The sequence below is a fragment of the Alligator mississippiensis genome, chromosome 4, assembly GCF_030867095.1.
Source record: "Alligator mississippiensis isolate rAllMis1 chromosome 4, rAllMis1, whole genome shotgun sequence".
NCBI lineage: Eukaryota > Metazoa > Chordata > Crocodylia > Alligatoridae > Alligator > Alligator mississippiensis.
The window spans coordinates 225058976-225075947 of NC_081827.1; the positions used below are offsets into that span (position 1 = coordinate 225058976).

Consider the following 16972-nt stretch of genomic DNA (forward strand, 5'->3'; position numbering starts at 1 on the left):
AACCCTTCCTTCTACAGAGCTGGGCCACCCCTGGTTGGCTGTCAGGCACAGGCCTCCAGCCCTCTGGTGTCACTGCAGACCCTTCCCTGCACTCAACCCTAAGCTTCCAGAAGAGCCCCAGAGGGCATCACCACAGCACTCCCAGCAGCCTGGGGGTTTGTTCCTGACAGCCAATCGGGGATGGTCCTCACTCGCCTGCCCTCAGCAATCTCTGGCATGCTGGCAGGAATGCAGGAGCACCCCTGCTTTCTCGCTGCAGCCAGGGCAGGCATCTGCTTGCTCCCTTCCCCCCATAGAAGGGCAAATCTGCATTGCATTCGCTCCCAATCCATTCGACACAGTTTAGAGAAACCTGCCTAGATTGGATTGATTCTGCCTCAGGGTTTTTGGATGTTTGCACTTAGTTAGCCCTATATACATCTGTACATAATCTGACTGTGAAGCCAAGTGAATATTTCTTTTTTATTAGCTCCATCTAATGGTTGATCTTATTTTTACAAGTTGCTTATAAATTTTCTGTTAAAGATGTCTTATGCTAAATCCTTTTTAATATTAAAAAAGGGAACATATTTTTAGTCTTAAAACAAATGATAGAAAATTTGTAACAATGGTTGTGTGTGTGTGTGTGTGTGTGTGTGTGTGTGTGTGTGTGTGTTTTAAGGACACTGAAAGCAAGGAGACCTGAAAGCAATGCCTCTAGGACTTTACCTAACAGATTTAGATTCTATTCTTAGATTTGCAGACATGTATCACAGTGTAACCTGTTAAATTAGCTACTGCCTTTTCATATTTTAGGAGGGGGATCAAATTAAAACTACTTTGCTGAAATTTATTTTAAGTGACTTCATGCAGAAATATTTGGGAACGAGAGTACCCTAAAGTATTTATCAGTGAAAGTACTTCTTTGTATTTGTTGGGGGGAAATATATTTTCTGGGAAAACAATCCATTTTCAAATAAGGGGGGGAGGGAGAATACATTTGGACATTTAAATCATTTAATAATAGGGAAATTGGATTATAGGTAAGAACAGCTGCACAGTGGGTGAAATTCGAACCTTACCAACTCCTGTGGGGTTATGTGCCACCCCTCCATACTGTTGCAAGTGCTAATAGGTCAGATGCTGAGAATGGAAATACAGTACAGGTAAGTCCAGGGGAAAGCACACATGCTTATTACTAGACTCGGACAATTCTTTTTGCTTCCACATGAACGTGAGACCACCTAGTTTTAACATGTATGCCAGTCCACTGGTTGTACCCTCATTTCCCGGTCTCCAATGATATATGAAGGCCAAGTGGAGTGTTTACTTTAATTCAGACTCTTCTTTCACATATTTTCTGCTTATTCTCACTGCTATATACAAAAAACTCAGCCTAAACAGTTTTGGACCTTATACACTTTCATAATGTACAGCAGCTTAAGTGTGGGCCAACTGATGTGCTTTAGTTTATTAGTCTCTGGCTCTGGGTAATTTAAATTGCCATTAAGATTCCACTTGTTTCCAGTCAGTAATTCACTTGAGTTTTAGTGTGGTTGCAGTTAAAATATACACACAGGCTGCAAAATATTTTTTCAATACACCAGATGACTTGGATTAACTAGGTCTGACTGCTTATGCACGCAAAAAAGAAAATAGATAAAGTGATAAAATAGGTCACTGTGAACATCAGGATGTTACTGCTGAATTTTCCCCATAGGCTTTTCTCATCCTTCCCTTGGATTCTCTCATGGATAGCAAATTCCTTTTTTAAAAAAACAATTAATTAACAACAGTTTTATCATTTTGGTGATGCCTGAGATAAATCTAAAACACCCTAATTTTGTAGCCAGAAAAAATGACATTTTGATTGTCATTGTACTTTGAGGCAGAAGGCAGGGTATAATATTGCATCTTATGTCTGGGACAGACATTGCATAAACTGGTTTGAGCCAAATCAGTGAAGTCTGATACTACATCAACCAGGTTTACCTCAAACCAGTTTCAGCCATTTTCAAACTGATTTATGTGCACTGAACTTCTGTTCTGTTACAGGTTTGAACCAGTTTCTGATCACTTAAACCAGTTTATGCGTAATATCTGTCCCTAGCCTTACAGGCTAACTAAATCAGAGATGTATAGCATAAACTTTCACAAGCCCAAGCCCACATCTAGTGAAGTAAGCGTGGACTCAGGAAAGATTATACTATACATCTTTGTTTTAGTTAGTTTATAAAGTACAAATCTACCCTACCTTCTGCCTGACTTCAGACTAATATAGCTAACATCATCTCACTGTACTTTAAGACACAGGACCATATACATAGTGGACATGGTACAGTACTGCTTTGTTTTAAACAATGATGATACAAAATGCTTCCTTGGTGAAAGACTGCACTAATGCCAGACCCGACAATGCTAACTTGATGAAACAGCATCAGTGCCCCACAAATCTTTTGAACAGTCAACCTAACCATGATTCTGGTTCCTATATATTTTCTCCTGATTGCAGTAGCCTCTTAGCGAAGCAAAAAACATCTAATATATCCCTGTTCACTACCATTTTCCCTCCAAATATAATTTTTAAAAAAGTGTGTGCTAGGGGCTGCAGCTTAAAAAATCCAAGTTGAAGATAGTGGATCTGGTTCCCTCCACAGAAAGCTAATATAGGTTTTAACTGGGAGGGGATGGAAGGGGGTGAAACATTAAAATAATGAAGCAGTCACTCCCTCTGTACCTGTTTTGCAATTGCTATATCTATACATGATATGAAGGTGCTTATTCTGATATATACCTTACGTCTCAGACAACATCCTTGGGCATGTGTAGACAAAACAGGGGCCCTAAACTGAAGTGGTGGGTTTTAAAAAACACCACTTCAATTTAGGGCTGATTAAACCCCCGTGTTGTGCACACACCTTATCTGCCTTTGCAGCGGGGAGGGGTGGGCAAGCTGCACTCTGCATTACACTGAATTTCCTACAGTGGCTGGAATTAATGAGCAATACACTGCTGAGGCATGCAAGCACCAACACTAGGGCTGTGAGAAGCTTCACCAGCTGTTTCATTTCGATGCTATTTCAATTAGTTTCTAGCTCGAAACAGTGAAATCAAAATGAAACGAAGAGCTTCGAAATAGCCTCAAAACAAAACAAGGCTAGTCGAAATGTTTCAAAAATTTTGAAATGTTTCAAGTTTCAAAGCAGCAGCCAGGTGGTGGGAGGCAGGGGAGAGCCAGGGTTGTGCTCCAAGAGGCTCTGCAGTCCCATGTGGCTCAGCCTGGTGCGGACTGCAGTCCTGGCTCTCCCTGCTTCCTGCTGCTGGGCTGTGCTCCATGGGGTTGGCGGAGCTGATCGGAGCACAGCCGGCTCTTCCCACCTTCCAACGCCGGGATCCGCTTTGATTGGCTCCACCAGGTCCATAAAGCACAGCCCAACAGCAGAAGGCAGGGAGAGCCAGGGCTGTGCTCCCTGCCGGGCTGATTCACACGGGGCTGCAGAGCCGCTCAGAGCGCAACCCTGGCTCTTCCCCGCCTCCCACCACCTGGCTGCTGCTCCCCAAGTGCTGGCTGCTGAGTTTTCCAGTGCTGGGGATGGAGCCCAGCTGAGGGAGGTGCATCCCCCAGCCAGGCTGAGTTTCTCAGCACTGCGAACCACTGGAAACTGAACCCAGTGGCGGGAGATGCTTCCCCCGGCTGGGCTCAGTTTCTCAGCTCAGTTCCTCAGCGCTGGATCCCTCCTGTCATCCAACAGGCAGATCGGGGGCTCACCTGAACCCCTGGGAGGGCTGAGGGGGGCTTTGCCAGACTCCTCCTAGAAGTGCGGGGCCCCGATCTGCCTGCTGGATCACAGGACGCTGCTCCTGCTCCCCAGCTCCTGTTTGTCAGCAGTTTGAGGTTCAGTTTCCTAGAAACCCCTGCACCTATTGCCTTGAAACTTGGCAGGCTGCATGCCCTCAGAAGCGGCTACCATCCCTGCATGTTTCATCAGAATCAGACATAAAATGACAAAGTTACTGGCTGTTTTGTGCTTCCCCATTATAACCTATTGGCGAGTGATTCCCCATTATAGCCTATGGGCGAAAAGTCGAAACAATGTCGAAACAGCAAAACCGTTTTGATGATATGGAATGGAACAGTGCTTTTGAAACAAAATGAAACTCTAAATGAAATTCTGTTCCATTGAAACAGAAGTCAAAGTGGAACGCTGCTGTTTCGCATAGCCCTGACACCATTAAAGCGGGGCAAAAGCATTTAGCCTGCTTTAAAGTGTTGTACACACACGCCTCTCATTTAGTCTACACATGGCCCTTGTCACTATGGCACATGAAAATCCTTAAAGGATTAAAGCTAATTATCTTGCTTGTATCAGCAATCTAATTATCAGCATTTATACATCTTGCTTAAATAAATATACAAACATTCCCATTTATAACAGGACAGTAGCTTTATAATCGGCTTTTATACAAGAGGATTTTTTAAGAACTTTCCTCTCAGAAGAACTGGAACTTTACCTTTAGGAAATTTAGGGATCAATCCTGCCCACTGGGAGGCAATAGCCCACATGTTTGAGCCAGTGTGGGGTTCCATTTGTTTCAGTACAGATCAAGACTTACATAGGGTACTACTGAGGTTTTCTTGGTGATTAGAGCTGGTCATGATTTTTCAAATTTCAAATTACTACAGAAATTTCACAATTGAAAAAGAAAAGGAGAAATACTGCTGAAGATTTCCTGATCCTTCTCAGTTTGGGAGTGATACAAGTTGCTCGCATTTTTTGAATTAGAATACATTTGAAATTTAAAAAACAAATCTTAAAAGGAAATCCTTATCCATTTCATGTATGATTGAAATATGCCATGATAATAATATTAAATGCTCAACATATTCTATATTGACAGCCAAAGCATTTTATTTTGCACTAAAATAACAATATCATAATTGAACCTTAAAAGTGGGCCAGACTTTTGGAAAGCAGAGCTCTCCTTCAGGACAACAAAAGTGGGGAAGGGATTGATTAATTACAAGTTTTGGACAAAAAAAAAATGAACTCTGAATAATTTCAATCAGTTGTGTTCATCTGTAAGGAAAGAGAAAAGCCACCATGGGCAAAGATTAACTCACCAGGGTTGCAAGCAGCCGCCTCAGCCCCAAGGCTGTAAAGAACCATTTAGGGATCCTTCTTCTCCTGGTGTTCCCGGAGGGGAGGGGAAGAAGCCTGAGCTCCAAGAAGAAAAGAGACCTGGAGCAGGCCAGTGAGGGATACCTGGAACCAGAAGTTGCTGACTCAGCCAGAGAGGTGGCAGGGATGACTGAAGGCACAGAAGGAGCAGTTAGGAAGGTTTTTCAGAGAGGCAGTTCTGTTGAGAGAGCTACCAGAGAAGAAACGCTGAAGGAGCAGCTCTTAGGGAAACTGAAACTGCCACAGGGAGAGACAAGCAGGGAAGGAGGTACTGTAAAGATCCTAACAGCAGGTCTGAGAAGAGGTACCATAAAGACTGGACTATAAGGGCAGGAAGAAGTCAAAGTTTGTTTTCTTTTCTCTTGTCTTTGGAGTGGGAGAGGATTCCTCCCAGATATAACAGGATAGTGAGACGCAACTATCCGGACAATAGGCCAGGAAAAAAACTGGTAAAATACAAGTCAGTTCCTTGTGTTGCTTCAAGCCTGGTGGAGGATAACCAGGCTCAATGTGGTTATTGATCTGTCAGACCCAGAGACATAAGAAGTGTCTAGACAGCTCTGAGGCTGACTATACAGGCTGTGAATTAAGACCCAGTGGAATGGGCAAGGGTGTAGGGGTTGGTGGAGCCCTCACTACACTGAGGCAGGCATCAAGACCAACAAAGTCAAAAGCTTCATGTCCAGGCATTTCTTTTCTTCCTTAACAAGTCATGGCAGGCGAGATCGTGGGCATGTGGAATGTTCCATCAAGATGTCATGGCGGGCTTCAGCCAGCTGGCCAAAGTGATAAGACTGTCTCAGTACAGAAAACAGAGTGAGAAAGAGAGGAAACCACTAGAGATTGACTGAATTCAGAAAAATTGAGGCAAGTATCTGGCCCAAAATAGGTGGGTGGACTTTGGTGAGAGCCCTCCTTTGGACATCATCATTTAGTACTTAATATTCCTTATCTCACAGGCCAACATAAGGTTACTATATGTACATAAGAAAGCAACTATGTCATTATTCATAGATTATAATACAACACAAAAAATCTGCTAAGAATAGCCTGCTTCTACTTCAAACAATCCAAATGTCATTACAATGTAATAATGGATATGAAACATTGGTCTTTATTATTTCATTCTTTTTAATAAGGAATTATATACCTCAGCATCATACTCCCAGAGTTGATTTCCTCTCATATGATGGCATTTCAACATGATCACAGGGCCATTGAGTCTAGAAACATCCAGGCATAAATCATCTGTCCGTATCTCTTTGTCAGCTGTATAAGAAAATACCTGAAAACATGAGACAGTTAAAATTACAAAGAATTAAAGAAACAGACATGTTTAAATTGTTGCTGAGTTGTAGCATACTTCCTTTTCAGGTAAGGCACTAAACTACAAGCAGGTCCTCCTTTTATATTAGGGAGCCCTGAAACGTACTATATTTCATCAAAGTGACATGTACTAAGCTTGAGAAGTAATGAACGTACAGCCCTGATGAAATGAAGACTGTTAATCAATTGCTTAGATTTTTATTTTGAGAATACCATTAAAGAACACAAAAGAAAGTAATAATAACACATACTGATGTTTTCAGAAAGTATTTTGTAGGATGATTTTTAATTTTTTTTTTTAAATTGACCCAGTTATTGGAAGAATTAGAATCTTTTGACCCTAAGCACTTAACTACTGGTATTTAATTTCCTGTACTAAAGACCATTATATTGGAATAAGTGAGAACACTGGATCATCTGAGAAAGTTATGAATAAATTAATGGGAAAATCATGTCACAATAAACAAAACCATGTCAAATTGGTGCTATTGTAAAGTCATGCCTTCATTATTATAATATCTTAAAAGAATGTTAGTGAAATCAGTATTTAAAGCTATTAGAAAAAAACAAGATGGAAGTAATGGTAACTGAACAAAATTATTACTCTGTAGCGTGCATCTACATGTGCGCTTTACTGTGGAGTAGACTAATTACCATTAGCAGTGCAATAAAGTGTCACCATTTACACATGCTTCCATGCATCCATACTGTGTCCAGTTCTGGGCACTGCACTTCAGGAAGGATGTTGATAAGCTCAAGAGGGTTAAGAGCAGGGCCACCCATATGATTAGAGGCCTGGAGGATAGACCCTATGAGGAGAGACTCCGGGAGCTGGGTCTGTTTAGTCTGATTAATAGAAGACTGAGAGCTGACTTGATAGCCGCCTATAAGTATGTCAGGGGTGAACACCAAGATCTAGGGGAGCAACTCTTCTGGAAGACATCCCTTGGGAGGATGAGGACCAATGGGCACAAGCTAATTGAGGGAAAATTTAGGTTGGACATAAGGAAAAATTTCTTTTCTGTAAGGGTGACTAGAATCTGGAACACACTCCCAGCAGAAGTGGTGCAGTCGCCATCCTTGTTCAAGAGGAGGCTGGACAAACACCTTGTTGAGCTCATTTGAGCCCAATAGCCTCCTGCCCATGGCAGGGGACCAGACTTAATGATCTTACAGGTCCCTTTCAGTCCTTTGATTCTATGATTCTATGATTCAAGGGTGCAGTAAACTAATGAACTATGCCATAAGACAGTACTGTCAGTGAGAACTATCTTACCGTGGAGTAATTAACTGCAATAAAATGCACATGTAAATGCTGACCATGGGTATAAATTGCACATGGTCAACCCAGCCAGCCACAAAACAGACTCCTGCCTGCTTCCTAGCCACAAGGCTGTGCAGTTTCAGCACCCTCATTCCTCAGCCAGCCTCTCTGCTGCCCAATGCCACCATCTGGAGCCTGGGGCTGACCTCTTCATGCTCCCTGCCAGCCCAGGGCCTGCTCTGCCCCAACTCAAATTGCTGCTGTACTAGGCACGTGTAGATGCTGAGCCCTGGAGCAGTTTACTCTGGTTCAAACTGCTCTGGAGTTTATTGCTTTGCATGAATTGCAAGTGTAGATGATCTAATACAGTAATGAGACACTCTGACTTTACTTATTTATCCAAACATCTTCAGAACAAACAAGATTTTGATGAGATTGTTAAGCTGAGCCCATGCAGAGAACAATAACTATTTGTTACAGCCATGTTTTAATATACCAGTAATGGTTCCATACAAGTATAGAGAGAGAGTTGAGATACAGGAGTTCTTGAACAAGAACTTGGAGCCTTGCAGTGGATGGAAGGAAGCTAAACTGGCAATTAAGACACCTTTGCAATCCTGGGTTCAAGTTATTTTTCCTTATCCTGTGACTACAGAAATTTTGCCTTAGCAGTATCTATAGAACACACTGTAATCCTGCCAATCATGCTGAAGGGACAATAGGCTCTGCATGTTTTGTATTCCTTAGTTCCTCTCAACCACTGATGGTATTCCCCACTAAAGGAAGGACCTTTATTTTATTTATTTTAATTTGGGAGCAAAGGAAGAATATGAAGCCAGTCTTGGACAATCACATCCGGTGCTTGTACTACCTTGGTAAGCCACAAATCCTAGAAACTCTTCTAGCTCTTTCATCAAACTCTTCTGCAGTGCCAGTTACCAAGTTTTCACTGCCAGCTTTTGTGATTATGCATCTCTCCCAGCACTGACCTAAAAGGAGAAGTCTAAGTGCAGGCATTCTCCCCTTAGAACCCAGATAAAGGGTACATGTCCAGCTTATCTAAAAAGTCCCTAACCTGTTCTTTGGCCACTGGGGGCTGCTCATCTCCTCCCCTTACTGTGCTGCTCAGTGCGGTAGTCTGGGAGCTGACCTTGCCTGTGAAGACTGAGGCAAAGTCATTCAGCACTGCAGCCTTTTCTGCATCCTCTGTTACAAGATTGCCTTCCCCATTCAGTAACGGACCAACACTTTCCCTGATCCTCTTCTTGCTACCGGCATACTTGGAGAAACCCTTCTTGTTACCCTTCACATCCCTTGCTAGCTGCAACTCCAAATGTGCTTTGGCCTTTCTGACTTCATCCCTGCGTACCCAATCAGTGCTCTTATACTCCTCTCTAGATATTTGTCAAAGTTTCCACTTCTTACAAGCTTCTTTTTTGTGATTTAGTTTACTGACGAGTTCCCTGCTAAGCCAAGCTGGTCTTCTGTCATACTTGCTACACTTACTGTGCAGTCTTCCTGCACTCTCAGTAACAAACTTTTTTTTTTTTTATGCATACATAAGGAAAATACTAATATGAATTTCAAATTAACAAATGTTGGTTATTTCTTAAGTTCATCCGAAGAGCATGCCAGATCTGACTCCAGATGCCAGCCTGACTCTGCAAGCCAATCTGACTCAGTGCACGGGACCATGTCATCTGGCCCATGGGGCTCTCCACAGGTCCAGAAATGTAATAGGAGGAGCAGTGGCAGTGTTGATTGCCACAGTTTCCAGAGCCACAGCAATTCATGCTACCATTCATTTCCCTTCCTCAGCTGCCAAACTTCTGGAACGTTGGAGCCCTGTGGGCCAGATGAGAGCTCTTTGGACTGAGCACCCTCATATAAGAAACTTGGCTGCCATGACCACCAATTCTTCCGTTCCCCTCCCTGCTGTGCTGTGCAGCCCTCAGGAGAATGACCTTAAGGATGTGTCCCCTCTTTTTCACTATGGTCTTCACCTAGACAGCCATCAGAGTTAAAGTACTTTAGTTTAACATCTCCTTGAGGTTAAACACTTTTGCATGCCAAGTACTTCATTTTCGGAAGTTGCCATGAAGCTTCAGTTTGAGTATCCAAATTACACTGACTGGATGTGTTTTTCTGTGACTTACTACAATCAGAGATATTAAATAATGGTTCAGTGGCATGGCTTTAATTGCTCTCAGTCACTCAGTTAATGAAGATCTTCCAATATCCTACAGGGGTTGCAAAGGTGCCAGCCACCACTTGCATATTCTCCCCTGAGAGAAAATCCCTGAGGCCACTTTGAAGCTTTAAAAGCATTGTTTTAATTTGAAACACATTTGGCACAGGCGAGTGCTCAAAAATGTTTGGGTTTTTTTTGAGTAAAAAGGAAGCTTTGAAAAGACTCGGCTATGAATACCAAGGTGGGATTGTATCCCAACATACAGTATTCTTTAGGAGCTGTGAGGCCACTTCAATTTTAAAGTGACTTAATTACATATCAAATATTTTATATATAGCTATTACAATCACCTTTCTGTCCTCTAGTCCTTCTTCCCCCCCCACCCATTTTGTGTTAAAAGGAAGTCCCAGAGCTTTGAAATACTACTTAATATCATTTCTATTTGGTGCTCACTGAATGTTGCCACTGTTTCTAACAGTGCTGGAAACTTTTATTCAGCTACAGGATTATTAAACTATTTGAAAATTAAAGACAACTACATTAACAACTGCTGGTGGAAACTTTGGAAGAGATTCAGGTAGCAACTTCAAAAAACTAAGTTAACTGTCACCAATTTTGGGGGCGGGTCTTTAGGAGCATGGAAGAAATATTTATTTAGTTGTATTTATATGAACTTAAGATATACTTAAGAAACAACCAATGCTTGTTAATTTCAAATTTATATTAGCATTCGCCTTATGTATGCATAAAGCAAAAAGTTTACTACATAAAATAAATTAATCAAAATAAATAAAACAGTTTAATATGCCATGGTTTTTGCTTTCCTGGTGATACGTGGCAAACGGCCCAGCTGGCAGGGCCCCTCTGACAATCTGGGGTGGGGAGAAGCAAGTGGCAAAATGAAAAGCATTAAAGGAGTTGCTGTGGGGGGCCCTTCCAGTGCAATTTATGGAGAGCCCTAGCTATTAACTCTGAGCTATTTGGTACAGGTACATCATTGCTGCTTTTGCACAAAGTCTGATCTATTAGGCATGGAATAGAATACCTAATTGTTTGGGGTCTACAGGTCAGATCGGTGATGGAATGATTATTTTGTAGGCACTGATGGAGCTGAGGAGGGGTTAAGCTGCTCAAATCTGTCAAGACTGGGCACATCAACATGAGATACTTACTGTACAGTTGATTAATTAAATGCTCAGTAAATGTCTTGGTCTCTACATGTGCAGCCATATTAGGTGGCAGTAAACTAAAAACCACCACTATAGAATAATAACTGTAAACACAAGTACTAGCCTGTGGCAGTGTTATTTAGTGCAATGCACTGCACATGTAGATGCTGAAAGGGATGACTGGGGCATAAAGGTGCTTCAGTTGCGGGGGATGCCTGCTGGCTAACCTAGCACTGAAGCACCCTTGTGCCCCAGCCAGTCTTTCTGCAGCACATTGAGCCCAGTTGGAGCAGCCCTGGGCTGACAGGCTGACTCCCTGGGTGCCCTCACAGCCTGGGTGCTGCTACTCTGCTCAATGGGCTGTGGTCCAGGTGCATGTGTAACTCGCATGCCTGGGAGCTTCTTGGGAGCAATAAACTGCGGAGCAATAAGCTCTGCAGTTATTGCTGCATGTTAATGACTCATGTAGACATGCCCACTGAAGCATTTGCTGGCATACCCAGAAGAAGCTTTTTAGACTCCTAGGAAACCTTTAAGGCAGGGGTGCGCAATTATTTCAGCTGGAGGGCCACTTAATGAGTTAGTCAGCTGTAAAGGGCTACACACATAAAATCTTTACAAACATACGTTTTTAACAAATTATAGATAATAAACAAGTCATATACTAAAAATCAACCATTGACTATAAAATATTTTAATTTTATTTCAAAAAAGTATTTTTGTCCTGATTTATGGGTTTTTTTGAGTAGCATATAAAGAGGTGATTGCATAATAGCTCAAAATAATGTCTCACGAGGAGCAGCGCAGCAGGGGCAGGAAAACAAGGAGTGGGAGGTGCTGGAGGCAGGGGGAGCCAAGCAGCCTCACTGGGCAGCTGTGTGAGCTGGCCAGGGCTGGACATGGAGATGGGGCCAGGGCTGGGGCCAGGGCCAGCAGGCACAGGTGGAAGTACAGTACAGATGGCTTCAGGAGAAGCAGCTGTGAGCAGGATCCAATCAATTGGCAGGGGCCCGTGGGCCAGATCCAATCAGCTGGTGGGCCAGATCTGGCCTGCAGCCTGTATTTTGCACACCCCTTGCCTTAAAGGCAAAAGCAGAAGCACCTAGCACTTGTTAGACTAAGTTCAAATTAGAGGTGCACTGATACATCAGTATGCTATGGGATCAGCACCAATCTAAAGAAAATTGATTGTATTGGACATCAGCCTGATGTAGCCAATAATTTGGCTAATAAATGTCCACGATGTGTGCAGCTGTAGTGCAGCACGCAGGCAGTGAGGAGCACAGCCCGGCAGCTTGGAGAGCTGCATGCAGCTGGTAAGTCTATTGTGGTAGAAGGAAAAGGAAAGGGCATGGGGGGGCAGATCAACGCTCCCTGTGGTAAGGGAAGGAGTGGGGCAGGGGCTGGAGAAGGCACTGCCCAGCAGGGGCAGGGCAGGGTGGGGTGGGGCACGGGACAGAACTGCGGCTCGTCTGAGGGGCTGTGCCCACCCCAGGAGGGCACAGGGGGCATGTGCCCCCGGATCTGCATGGGGGGGGTGCAGCTGCAGCCTAGGGCCAGGGCAGTGCCAGGCTCTTCCTGGCGGGGGGCTGGGCTCTGCTTGGGGTGGGTGGCAGTGGCACTGGGAGGGGGAATACAGAGGGGGCTGCAGCCAGCCCAAATTTTGCTGTAGCCCCCACATAGCCCCCCTCCCAGCACCACCCCAGAGCAGCCCCAGCCCTACCCCACACCACACACCAGGAAGAGTCCGGCTCAGCCCTGGCCCCAGCCCACAGCGGCAGCCCCCTCGTCCTCCCCACGCAGATCCAGGAGCACATGCCCCCCCATGCCTGGGGTGCGCACAGGGGTGGTGTTACGTCTCAGCTCTGTGTTCTTGGGCATCCCTGGCACAGGATGCAGTCTGTCTGACTCACAAGGACTCACCCCCCTCCCTCCCCTCCTCTACCTAAACGAAACTGATTAAGATGCAGTGAGAGACGCACCTAAAACTCTCCAGATAAGGGTGATAAGAGTGAAACAACTGCCCTAGGTCTCATTTACATCTGAGATGGAACCAGATGACCATTCATTTACATGAGAGATGGAAAACAGAAAGCCTGAAGCAGAGACTGCAGTGAATTCTGGGACCAGAGAAGCAGGAGAGCGCTGCATGATGGGGAATCTGTGCTTCCAATGTTAATCAACCCATGTTCACACACACCCAGCTCAGCATTTATCAGACCAGTTCTAATCTGGATTTGCTAAGGACTCCCCCCCCCCCCCCCCAGACACACACACACAGCTCTAAGTTTAATAGGCATCTCGGGCCGTACATTCCCCGGTCCCACTATGGGAGGCCTATTTAAACTTGATTGACTAAAACTCGGTTGCCGGGTTAGGGAATGCTGAGGCAAGAAACCGAGTCAGAGGGGGTATGGGCAACATTTGAACAATGGTTAAGGGTTCATCACAGCATCCAGCCTGCTGGAGCCCTAATCCCAGGTGTTGTCATGTCTTTCCCGAGACGACTGGTGGGAGTCCTCTCCACAAAAGGTTATGAGCACCCCAATAATTGCTTTAAATCTGGAAAAGTCATGCTAAGCTGAGGCTTGTGCACAACAAGTAAAAATCCAAAATCCTGATGCTGCAAGCTATCTATTGTTCCTGAAGAAACCATGAGATATCCCATCAGGATATCTGCCATCCATAGGAATTTCAAGCTGGCTCCCAAGTATTTGGGTTACTCCCTAATCTTAAGTGTTTCCTGATTATCAATCAGTTTCCTGAGATGGTCCAAACCAGATAACCCCTTGTCAATAGAAAAGACAATGATTTACACTACTGAGGGTGCTTTAAAGCAGCTGAACTGAGGGTATAAAAATTTGTAAATGTGTGTGCTGAAAGAAAAGAAAGAAAAAAAAGAAGAAGCAGGAGGAAAGAGGGAGAAAAGGAAAGAAGAAGAAAACTCCTGTGCTGACACCATCCCCTGTCGTTCTTGGGACGCTGGAAGAACAGATCGTCTCTCTCTTCAAGGATTGTGCTACGGATTGGGCCTGTCAGCTTTGCAGCCTGAGTACCGTGGACTAGGTGAGACCCCAGAGTTCTCTCTTTTCTGTCTAGGCATAAACTTCTGAACCTGAACTGTATCAGTTAAGCTTGAGCTAAGTTTCCCCAAATACTTAGTGAAACCAGGGTAGTATTGTCATTGTTTGTGTTTGTTTTTCTTTTGCATGTCTATTACTACTAGTACTATTATACATTTCATATGCTTAGCAATAAATAACTTTTATAGTCAAACTGGTAGTAATTGGGTATATTTTTCCTTCTCTGCTTCTTTTTCCTCCTGTGCTCTGCAGCAACGCTTCTTTTACCTATGCTAAAGATCCCTGTTAAGCCTAAATTATTGTGGGGTCTGCTCATCAAGAGGCCAAAGATTGGGACGTGCTGAGTTTGAAACACATAAGGGGATCAGCTTGTACAGGCTGATTGACCCAGTTTGACTCAGACGTGCCCTTATGAACTGAATGCTGGCCCATGAGGGTGTCAGCTGGACACCCAGCCAGATTCAGAGTGATTCTGTTTACCTGTGTGCTTGTGTCTGACTGCATTTTATTGTTGCTCTTATGAACTGATTCTTGGCATATGAGGGTGTCAGCCTGTCCATGCTGATCAGCCTGGCCAGGTCAGGCGTGTCACGTTAACTTGTGTGTGTTTGTGTGTATGACTGATTTGGTGACTGGAGGAACCCAGTCCCATTGAGATTGAGTCCTGCAAGATAGCTCCACTGGGGGTGAGGGCTTGCAGAAGGGAGAGATACAGCTCCGTATAGTAACACAAGCAGCACATTGACAGAATCACCAAGACCCTAGAAACTATCCTTTAATTAATGAGCACACCCCAAAGTAATGGGCAAATTTGGTAACAGTGGGAGCTGCACCCCCCTGCACTCCTTGGATGAGCTGCAGCTCTGTCCCGCACCCCACCCTGCTCCAGCTGGGCAGCAACTACCCCAGCCCCAGCCCCACTCCCTTCCTCACTGCAGAGGGTGTTCATGTGCCCCCTCATGCCTCTTCCCTCCCCACTCCCCTTCCACCATAATAGACTAACTAGCTTCACACAGCTGTAACAGAAATCAGATTGGTATCAGCCAATATGCCTTTTTAAAAATCGGCTATTGGTATTGGCCTGCAAAATCTCTATTGGTGCACCCCTAGTTCAAATACAACCTCCTTTTCTTGTTTTTCTTTTCATATACCTAGGCAAAGACATATTTTTATTACAATATGAAGCATGTGCTTAACTGCTTTTTTGGATCAGGACTAGAACAGTCAGCCCTGGGTGACTAATCATGAAATCAAGGTTTATATGTAATCCATCTGGCAAACGCTTGAACTGCAGATTTCTGCACCCAAAAGAAAATCTGCTGTCTTTTCTCCTTGAATATCCCTTATGCTAGCATTGACCAGACCCAGTCCTGCATAGTTCTTAAAGCCAAGGAGTTCTGACATATTTAAAACAGCACTGGCCTCTTTTTAGCATCCAAAACTTCATTTAGAACTTCCTACAAATTCAATATTTAACAAATTCTGTGCAATTAGTTTGTGGTACAAGGGTGACAAATTGAAGTGCTTTGGAAAACTGCTGTCCCAAGGAAATGTTTATGAACAATTGTTACTAAAAAGGTGCATATAATATACTATATACTGGGAGCATCTATACGTGCTATTAAGGTGAAGCAATAAACTTTGACACTTATTGTGCTGGAGTTTATTGCTTTCACACGTGCATTTAACATGTGTGCTGGGGACCACAGCACATTGAGCCATGTTGCAGCAGCCGCGGCTGGCAGGTGATCCGTGGGGTCAGCCTGCCAGCCTGGGGCTGCTCCAAACGGGCACAATATGCTGCGGAAGAGCTGGCTGGGGCATGAGGGTGCTCCAGTGTGGGGTTAGCCGGAAGGCAGCCAGCACTGAAGCACCCTTGTGCCCCAGCCATCTCTGTAATCATCTACATGTGCCATGCTTTGGAGTAAAAACTCTGCAGCAGGGTAGCACTTGCACTTACAAGTATTACCCTGCTGTGGAGTTAATTAGTTTCCTGTGGCATAGTAAGGCCCACATGTAGACGTGAAAAATTTCCTGCAGAGATAATTAGTTCAATCCACAGTAAATGTCTCGTGTAGATGTGACCAATCAAAACAAATCTCCTTGGTCTAAAGATTATCAAGTCTAAAACACTCCACAGCTAGGCAACTAAAATTAATAAGTACAAGAAACAGAACAAAATCACTTTTGCAAATATATCAGGAATAAGATATTTTGTTGCATTTTCACAACTAATAATAGTTATACATTTGTTGTCTAATGCTTTCTTATAATGAGTTTGGAGAAAGAACAGCAGTCAATGTTATGCACTTAAAAACAAAATCTACAGCTTTTTTGGGGGGAAGAAAGCTTTTTACATTATGCATGCTAAAAAAGTCTGAAAAACAAACACTTCAAATAATAATAGTAATAATAATAAACTTCCTTCACAGTACTCAATATGTCAAAAATAACTTAGATTTCTGTAACATTACAAAAATATGCAAATTACGTTAGGACTAATAAAGACATGAGACATTTCAGCACAGAAGGTACATTTTCGAGAAATGTATAAAATCTTCCTGAAAACAAGGGCTTATAATGAAAAGGATATTCATGTTATAAACAGGGATCTGGGTTTTCTATTCACCATGAAAAAATGTGGGAATGGTGGGTTTCTCCTTGCAGGCTGGCAGACTTCCAGCCTGCAAAGCGCAGGTGGGGAGCAGGAGGAGTGGGGATCACGCAAGGATAGCCATGCACATGTGCACATGGCACACATGCACATGGCCATCAGACAG

At 43.8% G+C, this 16972-nt stretch overlaps 1 protein-coding gene across 5 annotated transcripts in view; it reads right to left on the minus strand.

Moving 5' to 3' along the window:
• GALNT13 (polypeptide N-acetylgalactosaminyltransferase 13) overlaps window positions 1-16972 on the minus strand; it is a 431117-nt gene that overhangs the window by 24749 nt on the left and 389396 nt on the right. For all 5 annotated transcript variants that reach the window (XM_059727376.1, XM_019480581.2, XM_059727378.1 and 2 more), the window contains one exon: window positions 6310-6444. In XM_059727376.1, the coding sequence (XP_059583359.1) occupies window positions 6310-6444 (135 nt within the window). The remainder of the gene's footprint in view (window positions 1-6309; window positions 6445-16972) is intronic.